General features: G+C 40.3%; 2 protein-coding genes across 3 annotated transcripts in view; one reads left to right on the top strand and one right to left on the bottom strand.

Moving 5' to 3' along the window:
* RGL1 (ral guanine nucleotide dissociation stimulator like 1) overlaps window positions 1-16026 on the bottom strand; it is a 277517-nt gene that overhangs the window by 252291 nt on the left and 9200 nt on the right. The window lies entirely within an intron of this gene.
* On the top strand, window positions 5886-14706 carry APOBEC4 (apolipoprotein B mRNA editing enzyme catalytic polypeptide like 4). The gene is made up of 2 exons (XM_002694210.6): window positions 5886-6127; window positions 12172-14706. Exon 2 carries the CDS (start codon window positions 12202-12204, stop codon window positions 13303-13305), a length of 1104 nt encoding a protein of 367 aa, XP_002694256.1. The 5' UTR covers window positions 5886-6127; window positions 12172-12201; the 3' UTR covers window positions 13306-14706.

Genomic DNA, 16026 nt, shown 5'->3' with positions numbered 1-16026 from the left:
TGAGTATCTTCAGGTGGTGAAAGTGCTTTAAAACCTCTTCCTCTATTCCTATTAGCATACCTCTAGAAACTGGCTTTCTCTATTACGATGCTATTAAAACAAACATTAAGTTTGAGCAAGCTGTTCAACCTAGATGGGATAAAGAAGCAAGCAAGAAGCAAGTTGGTCATAGTAAAAACCTTTTAAATGGATATACATAGTGGAAATAAAATGTACATGTATAGGACGTTGAATATAGAGATTCACTGTATCCTTCATAAATGTTTTAACACAATTGTAGGATACAGTAATAGCAATCTCTATATTAACCATCTATATACATTAATCATATACACATATGCTTTCAATAAACAACATATGTAGTTTTGGTAACTCTTTTTTTCTTTTTATTCTGTGTGATGTTTGTTCTGTTTATATTTACATAGACACATAGACCAATGGAAAAGACTAGAAAGCCCAGAAACAAATCACGCAAACACAGTCAAATGATCTTGGGGACTTCCCTGATGGTCTAGGGGTTAAGACTTGCACTCCCAATTCAAGAGGTACAGGTTCGATTCCTGGTCAGGGAACTAAGATTCCACATGCCGCATGCGGTGGCCAAAAAAAAAAAAAAAAAAAAAAGTGATCTTTGACAAGGATGCCCGAGATTATACAATAGGGAGGAGATAATCTCTTCAACAAATAATGTTAGGAAAACTGGATATCTACAAACAAAACAATGAAACTGGACCCTTAAACCATACACATACACACATACAAAAATCTTCAAAATAGATTATAAAGACTTAAATTTAAAGCCTGAAACTATAAAATCTCTAAAAGGAAAAGCTTTATGATATTAGTCTTGGCAATAATTTCTTGGATATGACATCACAAGCTCAGGCAAAAATAGCAAAAAGAGACAAGTGTTCTGTTTATATTTATTTTAAAAACATTTAAATTTGTATTTGTTGATCCGGTTATATCTGTTGAACTACTTATTTTTAAAATAATCTTCTGATTTCAATGTTTTTTGTTCATTTTTAATACAATAATTTTCATCAAATTTTACAAAATTCTGTGTATGATGATTTAGTAACTTAAGTTGGACCTTCCTCACAGATAGTTTGAAACTTTTTTAGAGTCTCTGTATAGACTCTGTAAATAAAGGGGCTTCCCTGATAGCTTAGTCGGTAAAGAATCCACCTGGATTGGGAAGATCTCCTGGAGAAGGGATAGGCTACCCCACTGCAGTATTCTTGGGCCCCCTTGGTGGTTCAGCTGGTAAAGAATCCACCTGCCATGCGGGAGACCTGGGTTCAACCTCTGGGTTGGGAAGATCCCCTGGAGAAGGGAAAGGCTACCCACTCCAGTATAATGCTTAAATTTAATCTCTAGAAGGAAAAGCTTATGACATTAGTCTTGGCAATAATATCTTGGATATGACATCAAAAGCTTAGGCAAAAATAGCTTACAGACTCCAGGAGTAAAGATAGTGCTTCATCCTGCACTTTTCCTCAGTTTAAGTTTTAGGAGTAACCTTTGATTCTGAACATTTGCTGATGTTTATCTAGGATAATGGGGAAAGCAACATGGAGGAATTCTGAGAAAAAAAAGTGTGGTTTTACAAGGACCTACTGTGAAGCACATGGGCTTCCCCAGTGGCTCAGCGATAAAGAATCCTCCTGCAATGCAGGAGGTGCAGATTTGATCCCTGGGTCACGAAGACCCCTGGAGTAGGAAACGGCAACCCACTCCAGTATTCTTGCCTGGAAAATCCCATAGACAGTGGATACAGTCCATGGGGTTGCAAAGAGTCAGACACAACTAGGCCCGTGCGCACACACACTATGCTGTACAGCTGAAACTAACACAACATTATTAATCAACTATATGCCAATATAAAATTAAAAGTTTTCAACAAGGTGGGGCGGGTTGCGGGGGGAACTGTTGGGACACGTGCACACAAAGTGTGGTTTTAGCAAAGTAACCACGGGTCCAGCAGGAAGTTTCCTGCTCTTTAGACTGTGCTGCCACCCTGTGGCCATTCTTCTCACGACCCCAAACTAGAAGATTCATCCTTTGCTACAGTGTGCTAAGTCGCTTCAGTGGTGTCCAACTCTTTGTGACTCTGTAGACCACAGCTCAGTCCACCAGGCTCCTCCATCCATGGGATGCTCCGTGCAAGAGTCGAGTCCAGTTCTTTGTGACCCTGTGGACTATCGCCTGCGAGGCTCCTCTGTCCATGGAATTCTCCAGGCAAGAATACTGGAATGGGTTGCCATTCCCTTCTCCAGGGGATCTTCCCAACCCAGGGACTGAACCAGGGTCTCCTGCATTGCAGACAGGTTCTTTACCATCTGAGCCACCAGGGAAACCCATATATGTGTATGTATAAATATGTACAAACATATATATGGGATATATATATATATATCCCTTTCCTCTCAACCCTAACATTTCTCTCTTTCCAACTAATTCTATACTGAACTTCATTAAATCCACCGAATACGCCGCTCTTATTTATTTCAAGCTTACTCTTTTTCTTCAGTTTCTTTTTAAAGTAGTTTTAAGTAGTCTGTACTGCTATATGAATGTGGGCATTATTATTCAGTGTCAGCCAAACTGCAATGAAAGCAATGAATTAATTGGGCACAGTACATTCAAATAAAAGTAAAATATTTTAGCAATAAAATAGAGATTACTTTACTTCTTGCCATCCAAAGAAAATGTCACCTTATAAGCAGCAGCTAGCAACACATAAGCCATCTTGGATACATCCCAAACTAGGATGCCAGAATACAGATTAGAAACAAATCTTTGTTTACAACTAAACTAAGTAAAGTGTATTATTACATATATCAGTGTAGAAGAATTCAGCTTTTGTAAGCGTTTTCATCATAATTTCATATTACTTTATATAGATAACACATAGCATAATTCATCTGACTAAAGATGAAACATTGCAAGTTAACAAAGACAGAAGAAAGAAGTCTATCTGGGAATCTGGATGTTTCTACAACCCTCCTTCCTTCCTATAAATCTCAACTCAGCAATAATAATTGTGAGCAGAAACCCAATGATCAAGGATTTTGTTTCTCTGCTATTAAATTCAGTTTTAAAAGTCATTCTGTGCAATCTAAATGAAGTTTTGCAAAGTCAATCTCCTTTAAGAGTTTTCCAAACAGGTATTTTAAAAACTGTAATTTAAAAATGGTAATTCATGCAAAAGAACAAAATTGGATACTTGTATCATCGTATTAACAAAAAATCAACTCACAATGGATTAAAGACTTACGTGTGAAAGCTTAAACTGTAAAACTACTAGAAGAAAACACAGGGGGAAAGCTTCTTGACATTAATCTTGGCTATAATTTTATGTTTGTGACACCAAAAGTGCAGGCATCAAAAATAAAAATAGACAAGTGGACCTGTATCAAACAGGAGCACAACAAAAGAAAAAGGGTAAAAAAACAACCTACAGGACGGCAAGAAATATTTGCAAACAACATATCTGATAAGGGATTAATGTCCAAAATGTATACGGAACTTATACAACTTGACAGCAAAAACTAAAACAAAACATTCTGACTTAAAAAAAGGAGGGGGGGCAAAAGACCTGAAGAGACTTTTCTCAAAAGACATACAAATGATCAACACGTATATGAAAAGGTGCTCAAGCATTATTCATCATCATGGAAATGCAAATCAAAACCACAGTGAGATATCACCTCACACCTGTTAGGATGGCTATCAAAATGGCAAAAGATAACAAGTGTTGATGAAAATGGGGAAAAGAGAAACATCATCTGCTGTTGGTGGGAATGCAATCTGATACAGCCATTATAAGAAGGCAGTACAGTGGTTCCTCAAAAAATTAAAAATAGAACTACCACATGATCCAGCAATCCCACCTCTGGATATTCATCCAAAAGTATCAGAGTCAGGATTTCAAAGCGATACCTGTACTCCCTTACATTCATTGCAGAATTATCATCACAACAGTGATGATATGGAAATAACCTAAATGTCCATCGGCAAATGAATGGTTAAAGAATGTGGTATATACATGCAATGGAATATTATTCAGCCTTTAAAAAGGAAACCCTGCCATCTGCCAGAACATGGATGAATCTGGAGGGCATTATGTTAAAAGAAATGAACTAAATACAGAAAGACAAACACTGCTTACACATGTGAGATGACTGATATGTTAATATTCTTTAATATGATTATTTCACAATGTACAAGAACATCAAAAGATCAAGTTATATATACTAAATATACACAATTTTTTTTGTCAGTTACACCTCACTAGACCTGTCTTAAAAACTGACTGCCTAATTGGGATTGCCTATTTCTCAAATTACCCTAAAATGCAATTGGTCAATATACTAGTGGATAGAGGCTCATTTTTACGGTAATATTTTTAAATGGAATATCATTTATTGAGATCAAATAAAAGGTAAACTTAGAGGATCAACTTTTGGTTTTATATTTACCAGTTCATTGAGTTAGGAGGTGAAAATAGAGGCAGGAAGTAGGGACACAAAGGCAAGACCAGTGGCCAATGATGTGGAAGGAATGGGATTCAATAGAGTGAACAAGCATCAACGAAAGAAACTCTCACTGAAAATTAGCTAGCTGAGGAGGCAATGAATACGCTTGAGACCCATAAAAGGCACAAAAATCAACATGAAATATTTAAGCTAGAAGGAGCTCTCAAGAGGAGGAGAAGGGAAAGGACTGTTGCTGTTGTGGAGACTGGAAGCTTGACCATAAAAAACAAAACTGGGTGGTGATGCTGCTGCAGGAAGCCTTCTGGGTGCTTCCATCATCCCTGACAGTTATTTTTAGCACAGTGTATACATACATATATTTTAACATAGTATACATGCTTTGGTCACCTAATAAGAAGAACTGACTCACAGGGAAAGACCCTGATGCTGGGAAAGATTGAAGGCTGAAGAAGAAGGGAACGACTGAGGATGAGATGGTTGGATGGCATCACCGACTCAATGCACATGAGTTTGAGCAAACTCCAGGAGTTGGTGACAGACAGGGAAGCCTGGCGTGCTGCAGTCCATGGGGTCGCAAAGAGTCGGACATGACTGAGCGACTGAACTGATACATGCTGAAGGACTTTGGGTGGCAACTAATGGAAATACGTAACAGTGATCACCACGCAGTCCTTCAAGCGGGCTGAGGAAGAGGATTGTGAGAATAATGAGAGTGAGCACAATGACTCATGACTGTCAACACATAAAGTGTCCTAGGAGACGGTGTGGAGATGGAGGGGGTGGAGGGGAAGCAAGGGGAGGGACGAGGTGCTCTTGCAGCTCATCCAGGGGCAAAGCTTGTCTTAACACTGGAGGCGACCACAAACGTATCAATAGCAAGAGTATCCCAGGGAATGTGTAAGAGAAGGGAAACTGCTAGCACGTAGTAACCCAGGTTGGACAGAAGTATAGAGCTCCTCCCTGCTCCAGGGGCAGCGGGGCTATTAGTAGAAAGCGCCTCCCTTTGGGGAAGTCAAGTCTCTGCTCCCTTCGCAGGGGCCTCCCTCTCACAGAAGGCAGAGCCTCCCAAGGAGGGGCTCTGGCACCACCACAGGTAAAGAAACCAACAGACGTTGCCCACATCCCAAGACCGGCTCCTATTTTAGATCAGAACAAAGGCTCTGAGCTCAGAATTTGATGCTCACAGCCAGAAGGAGAAAAAAACCCAGCATGTTCACTTAAACAGTAAGATATTACGCTTTTATCCAGAATGGAATATGCATTCATGTATATTTTCATCTTCGGAACAGGTGGTTTGAAATGCAAATAAAGTAATAAGTGTCAGAGCCGTATCCTAGCAGTAGCTACTTTGCAAACGTTACCATGGCACCAATTCAACAGTGTTTTTAGACCCAGCCACACCTCAGCAAGGTCTTTCTAACTCGCGACAGCCAAGTTCAAAGGAACTAACGGACGCAAACTGCAAAAAGAGTTCCGAACCGATACAGGAGGTGAATCTTAACAACACAGTTGGCCTCTGAAACGACTACTTGAAACAGGGCATGAGACTTGAAGGGGGAAAGAGAGGAAATGGACCAACTCCTAGAACACCTGGAATGTGATCCGAGCGTGGAGACAAAATCATGGTAATTATAACTGCTAACACTTGTTTTTAGCTGCTAACAGATTGTGCACAGATTGGGAAGGGCAGACTCCATTTTCCAACTACTCCGGTGCAAACTGTGCTTTACCAGTACTCACTAAATCCTGGCTCAGTGAAGGGAAAGCAGACTGTCCTCGTGTATGGATCATCGGTGTTAAACTAAGGAAGGCTATCCTCCCACAGCCGTAGCCCAGGGGGCCACTCACAAGGAGTGGAGACCGGGAGCTGGGTTCTGCAGCTCTCCACTTCCTACCACCAGGAGATTTGCTCAGCTGAGGGCGGCATGCATTTATTTCTCAAGTGCGGACAAAGCAGAAGGAAGAGAACTGGGGGATGGGGACGCAGGATGGTGGGGAAACAAGTCTTAGCCAACTCGGCCTGTGAACCAATCAAGGTTCCTGAGGTAGTCCAGGGGCTGAACAGGGCAGGTCTCAAGCTGGTTAGGGGAAAAGGAAAGGCCAGATACCAAAAGTTAACACAAGACGGTCTGTCCTCAGCGGCAAATGGCTGATATAAACCACAAATCCTGTGAGAGTTCAAAGCGGGGGGAATTCTTTCCTGCTTCCCCTTCAGATAAGGGTGATTAAAGATCTTCTGAAAAAGTGAAGACGTACCAATAGGGAGCCACGGTTGGTTGGCCCTGAAAGCCATCAGCAACAATGAGGCTCCAAACTCCCATCATTACCTATAAAAGCCACTAGTCTTCAAGATCCCCTTTAAGACAGTAATGATGCATCATTCGTGGCTAAGATAGCCTAGCGGAGGGATGCAAAGGAAGGATGCTTAGAAAAGCAATCAGGACTTTCCATACCACCTTTATCTTGAAAACCCAAAGATTCCTCCTTACCAGAAGGGTAATTCTGGGAGTATTACATACGGAGATCTCCATACCCTCTTCCGCCCCAAAAAAGTAAAGGCAGAAAAGGGCCTCTTGGTACTGCTTCCGTAACGTTTTAGCCAAATCAATCCGTAAATTTTCTGTGGGTGAGTAGACATTGTAATTTGAGTTATAACCTGGATATCGGGTGTACCACCCAACGGCAGACCACACTCAGCGCACAACATTCAAAAGAAAGTGAGACTTTGGGCTTGGTTTTGGCAAGTTTTGATATTCTTAGGTCCAGTCTCATGTGTAAGGCTGAGAGAGGCACAGACCCAAGGAGAAAACAATGCTCAGGATCAAGCAGGAGACGGTGTCAGGTTCTAGGTGATCGGTCCATTGCCAAGGGTTAATCAGGGGAAGAGTCAGGATCCCAAGGAAAACCTTCACACGGTGTAAGAAGCCTTGGAGCAGGAAAATATAGCACTAAGGAGCCATCTGAGGCAAACACCTAGTCCTATGGACCAAGTGTCAGAGGTCAGGAGAAATCTGGAATTTGATGCATATGTGGTGCCCAGAGTCAGTGCAGACACATCAGCCATTAGGCTAATGGTGACATGAGTAAAGTCACATCCCACCAACAGCTGGACGGATGCTCCTAAAGTATTTTCTGCCCAGGAAGGGATTAGTAAAGGACCTCTGCAGGTTTCGGCCTGGAGATCAGGCCGTTTCAAATACAGCAATGACTGAGGGGACCTGGGTTGAGAAGACAGAAGTTGATCAGACTGCTTCTATAGGAGAGGCTGGAATAAACACTTTTGAAGTGATAAATTTCGAAAAGTGAGAAATTAACTTTGTTGCAATGGTCAGTTTGTCCTTTTCAAATTTTCTGCTTTATCCATTTTGTTGCCTGGACAAAGTGGTAAATGTAAAAAACATACATAGTAGAAGAAACTATGGGGAATCCTTAAACTCCTCTTTGATGCAGAAGTCTTTCCTAAATACAATAGTAAAAAAAAAATCATAATATTAATTAGACCACATAAAATATAAAATTTGGTTCAATTAAAAATACCATCAGCATAATTAAAAGGCTCTATAAAGCAGGTAAAATATTAACAAAAAATATGACAGCTAATGCTCTTGATACATAAGTTACTGCAAACAAACCTCAAACAAAAAGTGGTAAAGAATCATACATCTTTCACAGAAGAATAAATACTACAGATCAATAAGCATGTAAAAAGGTACTACGTTTTCACCAGGAATGAAAAGGTACAAAATATAACCATAAAGAGATACTGATGTTCACTTCTTAAACTGACAAAGGGCATATTAATAATAAAACTGGGAGAGTTTCTTTTGTACAAACACATAATAGTTGCAAAATAAAGTTACTTTAAAATGTTTCTATATTATAATGCCCTTGGTTGCTGCTTGAGAACAATAATACTGAAGGAATATTTTTGTAAAGGAAAAATCATTACTTAAAATTTCAACTTTGAGGGCTTTACATCCACGACATTATTTATTTGCAATATCCTAAAGGATCATATTTGCTCTCTAGAACAGGAAAGTTTCCAAAATGCTCTAACAAGACCCACCTACTGGAGATAAAACTCTCAAATATCAATGAATGAGGGTCCACAGCCCATAGAACATTCAAGCATTCCTTCTCCAAGAAGTCTCTACCACTAAATAAAATAGATCCCAAGGTCTTAGTCCCTGCTAAAGGATAGCCACCTCCTACTTATGGCCAATGATTTGAAGAAATAGGTGATTTTACATGCAAGCACACTCAAAACCTCCATACAGTATATTAGATACTTTCATAGTCAGCAAGAAACAAAGAAGAACATTATGAACAAAATGTAAAACCCTTGCTGTGTCTTTGGACTCTAATAAATCAGAACCAACTATACAACCTGGGGGATTCATACTATTACTACTGAGCTAAAATGTCACTTCAGTTCAGTTCAGTCGCTCAGTCATGTCCAACTCTTCGCGACCCCATGGACTGCAGCATGCAAGGCCTCCCTGTCCATCACCAACTCCTGGAGTTTACCAAAACTGATTCCATTGAGTCAGTGATGCCATCCAACCATCTCACCCTCTGTCATCCCCTTCTTCTCCCACCTTCAATCTTTCCCAGTATCAGGGTCTTTTCCAATGAGTCAGCTCTTCGCATCAGGTGGCCAAAATAATGGAGTTTCAGCTTCAACATATAAACACTCGGGACTGATCTCCTTTAGGATGGACTGGTTGGATCTCCTTGCAGTCCAAGGGACTCTCAAGAGTCTTCTCCAACACCACAGTTCAAAAAGCGTCAATTCTTCGGCACTCAGCTTTCCAACTCTCACATCCATACACGACTCCTGGAAAAACCATAGCTTTGACTAGATGGACCTTTGTTGACAAAGTAATGTCTCTGCTTTTTAATATGCTGTCTAGGTTGGTCATAACTTTACTTCCAAGGAGTAAGCGTCTTTTAATTTCATGGCTACAGTCACCATCTGCAGTGATTTTGGAGCCCCAGAAAATAAAGTCTGCCACTGTTTCCACTGTTTCCCCATCTATTTCCCATGAAGTGATAGGACTGGATGCCATGATCTTAGTTTTCTGAATGTTGAGCTTTAAGTCAACTTTTTCACTCTCCTCTTTCACTTTCATCAAGAGACTCTTTAGTTCTTCTTCACTTTCTGCCATAAGGGTGGTGTCATCTGCATATCTGAGGTTATTGATATTTCTCCCGGCAATCTTGATTCCAGCTTGTGCTTCTTCCAGCCCAGCGTTTCTCATGATGTACTCTGCATGTAAGTTAAATAAGCAGGGTGACAATATACAGCCTTGACGTACTCCTTTCCCAATTTGGAACCAGTCTGTTGTTCCATGTCCAGTTCTAACTGTTGCTTCCTGACCTGCATACAGATTTCTCAAGAGGCAGGTCAGGTGGTCTGGTATTCCCATCTCTTTCAGAATTTTCCACAGTTTATTGTGATCCACACAGTCAAAGACTTTGGCATCGTCAGTAAAGCAGATGTTTTTCTGGAACTCCCTTGCTTTTTTGATGATCCAGTGGATGTTGGCAATTTGATCTCTGGTTCCTCTGCCTTTTCTAAAACCAGGTTAAACATCTGGAAGTTCACAGTTCACATACTGTTGAAGCCTTGCTTGGAGAATTTTGAGCATTACTTTGCCAGCATGTGAGATGACTGCAATTGTGCAGTAGTTTGAACATTCTTTGGCATTGCCTTTCTTAGGGACTGAAATGAAAACTGACCTTTTCCAGTCCTGTGGCCACTGATGAGTTTTCCAAACTTGCTGGCATATTGACTGCAGCACTTTCACAGCATCATCTTTCAGGATTTGAAATAGCTCAACTGGAATTCCATCACCTCCACTAGCTTTGTTCATAGTGATGCTTTCTAAGGCCCACTTGACTTCACATTCCAGGATGTCTGGCTCTAGTGTGGAGTGATCACACCATTGTGATTATCTTGGTCATGAAGATTTTTTTGTACAGTTCTTCTTTGTATTCTTGCCACCTCTTCTTAATATCTTCTGCTTCTGTTAGGTCCATACCATTTCTGTACTTTATTGAGCCCATCTTTGCATGAAATGTTCCCTTGGTATCTCTAATTTTCTTGAAGAGATCTCTAGTCTTTCCCATTCTGTTGTTTTCCTCTATTTCTTTGCACTGATCACTGACAAAGGCTGTCTTATCTTCCATTGCTATTCTTTGGAACTCTGCATTCAAATGGGTATATCGTTCCTTTTCTCCTTTGCTTTTTGCTTCTCTTCTTTTCACAGCTATTTGTAAGGCCTCCTCAGACAGCCATTTTGCTTTCTTGCATTTCTTTTTCTTCAGGATGGTCTTGATCCCTGTCTCCTGTACAATGTCACAAACCTCTATCCATAGTTCCTCAGGCACTCTATATGATCTAGTTCCTTAAATCTATTTCTCACTTCCACTGTATAATCGTAAGGGATTTGATTTAGGTCATACCTGAAAGGTCGTGGTTTTCCCTACTTTCTTCAATTTAAGTCTGAATTTTGCAATAAGGATGTCATGATCTGAGCCACAGCCAGCTCCTGGTATTGTATTTTCTGACTGTATAAAGCTTCTCCAACTTTGGGTGCAAAGAATACAATCAATCTGATTTTGGTGTTGACCATCTGGTGAAGTCCATGTGTAGAGTCTTCTCTTGTGTTGTTGGAAGAGGGTGTTTGCTATGACCAGTGTGTTCTCTTGGCAAAACTCTATGAGCCTTTGCCCTTCTTCATTCTGTACTCCAAGGCCAAATTTGCCTGTTACTTCAGGTGTTTCTTGACTTCATAACTTTTGCATTCCAGTCCCCTATAATGGAAAGGACATCTTTTTTGGGTGTTAGTTTTAAAAGGTGTTGTAGGTCTTCATAGAACTGTTCAGCTTCTTCAGCATTACTGGTAGGGGCATAGACTTGGATTACCATGCTATTGAATGGTTTGCCTTGGAAACAAACAGAAATCATTCTGTCATTTTGAGATTGCATCCAAGTACTGCATTTCAGACTCTTGTGTTGACTATGATGGCTACTCCATTTCTAGTAGTAGATATAATGATCATCTGAGCTAAATTCACCCATTCCAGTCCATTTTAGTTCGCTGATTCCTAAAATGTCGACGTTCACTCTTGCCATCTCTAATATGTACTGAGTACTTAATATGTATCAGGCACATAATAAAGCATTTTTTATTTATTCCATCATTCAATCCACAAGATAATCTTGCGAGGCAGGTTCTATTCTTATCCTCATTTCACAAAAAAAAAGAAAAAAAAAAGAAGCTGTGGCTCCCAGATGTTCTATAACTTGCCAAAAGTAACAAAGCTGGTAATCGGCAGAGCCCAGATTTGAAATAAGGCAATCTGTTTCTAGAACTTGCACTGTTAACCCATTTGTTCTTCTGCCTCAGATTCTATCAAACAGACAAAGATGTTCTTGTGTCTTTCCCTTCTGTCTCCTCCCCCAGCATTTGTCTAATTCTCAGGATTAGTATCTTGAACTTTCACTATGGGTATACAGTAAAGCACTATCTTTTAGAGTCAAAAGATGTTACCATGGTTATTGTGCTACTTCCTCTAAAGAAAAATATGACTCGGCAAATTAAAGCGCTGTGTTTCATTTTTCCTGCACTGGTTTTATATGTCATTTCTCTTCTTTGTTTAGGGTTGCAGCTAGAAGACAATAAAACTAACAATGGAGCCCTTATATGAGGAATACTTGGCCAATCACGGAACGATAGTAAAACCTTATTACTGGCTGAGTTTCTCTCTCGATTGCTCTAATTGTCCTTACCATATTCGGACAGGTGAAGAAGCAAGAGTTCCCTACACAGAATTTTATCAGATTTTTGGATTCCCTTATGGGCCAACATATCCTCCAACGAAACACCTCACGTTCTATGAGCTAAAAACTTCTTCTGGAAGCCTGGTGCAAAAGGGTCATGCTAGCAGCTGCACTGGGAATGATACCCACCCAGAATCAATGTTATTTGAGGTGAACGGTTACTTTGACTCGGCCATACACAATAACGACTGCATCCGGCATATTATTCTGTACTCCAGCAACTCCCCGTGCAATGAAGCTAACCACTGCTGCATCAGCAAAATGTATACCTTCCTGGCAAAGTATCCAGACATCACTCTTAGTGTTTACTTTTCTCAGCTCTATCACACAGAGGCTGAATTTCCTGCCTCGCCATGGAACCGCGAAGCTCTCCGGAGCCTGGCCAGTTTATGGCCACAGGTCACTTTGAGCCCGATAAGTGGTGGGATATGGTATTCTCTCCTCAGCAACTTTGTGAGTGGTGTCCAGGGAGCAAGTGTTTTCCAGCCCATTTTAACCGGGAGAGCTCTGGCGGACAGGCACAACGCGCATGAAATCAATGCCATAACGGGGGTGAAACCGTACTTCACCGATGTTCTTCTCCAGGCAGAAGAGAATCCGGACGTAAAAGTTCAGGCAGCTTTGGAGGGCCACCCCCTAAACAGTGTCTTTCCCAGGCAGTCTTTTCAAGTGACAAGCGGACAGCTGCAACCCAATCTGACCCTTGACCCCAGGGTTCCTGTCGTATTCGTGCTGGTGCCTTATAGAGACCTACCACCAATCCATGTAGGACCAAGCCCACATAAACCCAGGAATATCATAAGGCATTTAAATGTGCCTCAAGTATCATTCCAGGAAACCGGTGATCTCAGAAAGTCTCCCATTGGCATGCCAGTGGAGAGAGTAGAAATCACAGGACAGTTTGCAAGTAGCAAAGAAGCAGATGAAAAGAAGAAGAAGAAAGCAAAAAACTAAAATTTGCATTCTGACAACTGGTCAGGAGACCAAACTACTACCAGAGGACTTTGATAGGCAGCAGAAATCTGGAAACTTTCTCTCTCAGGTCTGATTCAAGACAGAGATAAACCGACACACTCAAAGCAAAACATGAATTATTTATTATCTCGACTATTACAAGGCTACATTATTTCTAAAATAATCCAAGATGTTTCCATAAACAACTTGTTCTCTCTCCTTTCCTTTGAAAGTGACAGTAGCAAAATGGAGCCATTAGTAACTTGCTAATATTCTGATGTGGATAAGAAAATGTCATTATTCTACACTACCCACATCATCTTTCCACTAAAAAAGCCCATGGACTTTTAGCTTCCTAAATTTGTTTTGGTATAAAAAATTTACTGCAAAATTGGAAAACAGCCTGAGTTACTGACATTAAGTGCTGCTTGCAAAAGCAAACCAGTGATTTTCCATTAATTGTTAACTGTGGACAGAAGATTTTCGGCAGCTCATTTCCTTTTTTATCTAAAGCGGTTCAAAATAGTTTGTGGGGAGAAAAGTTCTTTTGCTAATTGATTAGCTATAGCTACCAAAATTGACTTTTGAAACCAGTCACCTGCTCAGTTTGATCTTTCTTTCCAGAGCAGATGATAAAGGTGGGATAATATATGAGAGTCTCCAAAAGGCCTTCCATCACACACCACATAAAATCCAAGCCACTCTTACTGGCTTTCAAGGTTCCTCCTCTACCTTCCTGCCACCCTGTTGCATCAGCAAGAGTATCAGTTCCTGGAGGTCATACACTGTCTCTCCTCTTTGGTTTTCCCTTAGTGTTTAGCACAGTATTCAGACAAAAGGTGGAGAGGAAGTCTGTGAATCTCCGCTTCAGTAACTTAACCAATTACCACTCCCCAACATTCCTTTTCCATTCCAGCCAAGCAACTGCTTAGCCATACTGCAATGAATATCTTTTTTTTTTGTTAGGATCCATTCTCCCTTTTTCTAATATAGCTTCCCAAAGCATAATTTGTTTTACTTCCCCTTTTCTGACCCCTTCTCTTAAAATCTTGTTCCAAACACACTTCTAAGAAGTGCTCCTTGACTAATCCTCTGAGCATGTACATTAAAGTGCTTTGTTTATGTTTAATTATATTTGCTGCCTCACTTCCCTCTTAGAAATGCATTACAAGAAAAATGTGCATTCATTTGTAACTTACTACTCAGTATGTTCTTAATATGTGTAAAAATTAATTCTAAGCTAGTAAGACAGTTTTGCCACTGGAAGAAAAAACTTAAAGCACATAATACCCCATGCAGAAGGAGGAAGGGAAAGTAGAAGTTAAGGGGAGAAAGAAAAGAAAAATGTTTAGAGAAGAAATCTCTATTGCAATTAAAATAAACACAAAATTTTAAAAGGAATTTGTACTGTTAACTTGAAATTTTTAATAGATTTATTAGAATATAATTATATTTTGGGTATACAGTAATTATTATTTAAAGAGGTACTGTTGAAGTTTATTATTAGTTTACATATGTTTACAGTCTGGGATGTAGAGTTTAAATAAAAAAGACCCCAGCATATGAGAAATTCAAGAGCTCTGATCATTATAAAAGAAGATAGATCAGGTAGGTGACTCAGCTAATAACATCAGCAAGTCTGAAGGACCTGGGGACCCAGCTCTGAATCTTCCTGCCTTATGGGATCCTCCAAAAAAAAAAAATAGATTCAATTAATTACTATGAAATCTGTCTCCAAAGTGGTCAAGAAGACTACAGCATCAGTCAGGATACAAAGGATCCAGTTAGAAACATAGAGTGAAATCTATAATGGATTTGTATTTCAAATGTGAGCCTGGCTATCACAGTATGTAACAAAGGGGGAAATGCTGCCATAGAAAAGAAAGGAGCACTCGACAGTTAAATTTTTGTACTGGTTAGATAAGACTGGGGGGTAGAAAGAAGAATGTTACTGACAGATCATGAGTCCAGGCCAAGAGTCAAGCTTTAGACAAGGAACTGTTAAAACTGCATAAGGGAGACTCTGGAGAGTCTCTTGGACAGCAAGGAGATCAAACCAGTCAATTCCAAAGGAAATCAGCCACCGAATATTCATTGGAAGGACTGGTACTGAAGCTGAAGCTCTAATACTTTGGCCACCTGATGCAAAGAATCAATTCATTGGAAAAGACCCTGTTGCTGGGAAAGATTGAGGGCAAGAGGAGAAGGGGGTGGCCAAGGATGAGATGGTTGGATGGCATCACTGACTCAATGAACTTGAGTTTGAGCAAACTCAGGGAGATAGTGAAGGACAGGGAAGCCTGGCATGCTATAGTCCATTGAGTCACAAACAGTTGGACACAACTTAGCGACTGAACAACAACGACAACAAAGACATAAGGCCCTAGGCAAGTAGTCTCTACTTCCTCATCTGTAAAACAAGAGACATGAGCTAGCTCTAAAGTTCCCCGTGAGCTCTTTTTGTTCTATGAGGGCACATATCACAGCAATAGCTCCATGCAGTGAGCTTTTACAGTGTGATGATCAAGTCTTCCTGCTCACCACACAATGGATTCTTATTTGTGGAGAGTAGATCAGAATGCTCCACCTTTCCTCAGCAAACTGGCAAAGGTGATAGCAAAGAATTATAACTGCCACCCCATCTATGGTAATCCCAATAAGGAAAATTCAAGTCAATGAATTAAAGGAACTAGTGGTGTGGTGATCTAAAAAAGGCAGGGG

Source organism: Bos taurus, chromosome 16 (genome assembly GCF_002263795.3).
Source record: "Bos taurus isolate L1 Dominette 01449 registration number 42190680 breed Hereford chromosome 16, ARS-UCD2.0, whole genome shotgun sequence".
Classification (NCBI taxonomy): domain Eukaryota; kingdom Metazoa; phylum Chordata; class Mammalia; order Artiodactyla; family Bovidae; genus Bos; species Bos taurus.
The sequence above is the reverse complement of the archived record's forward strand: the minus strand, read 5'-3'. Positions and strand labels throughout refer to the sequence as shown.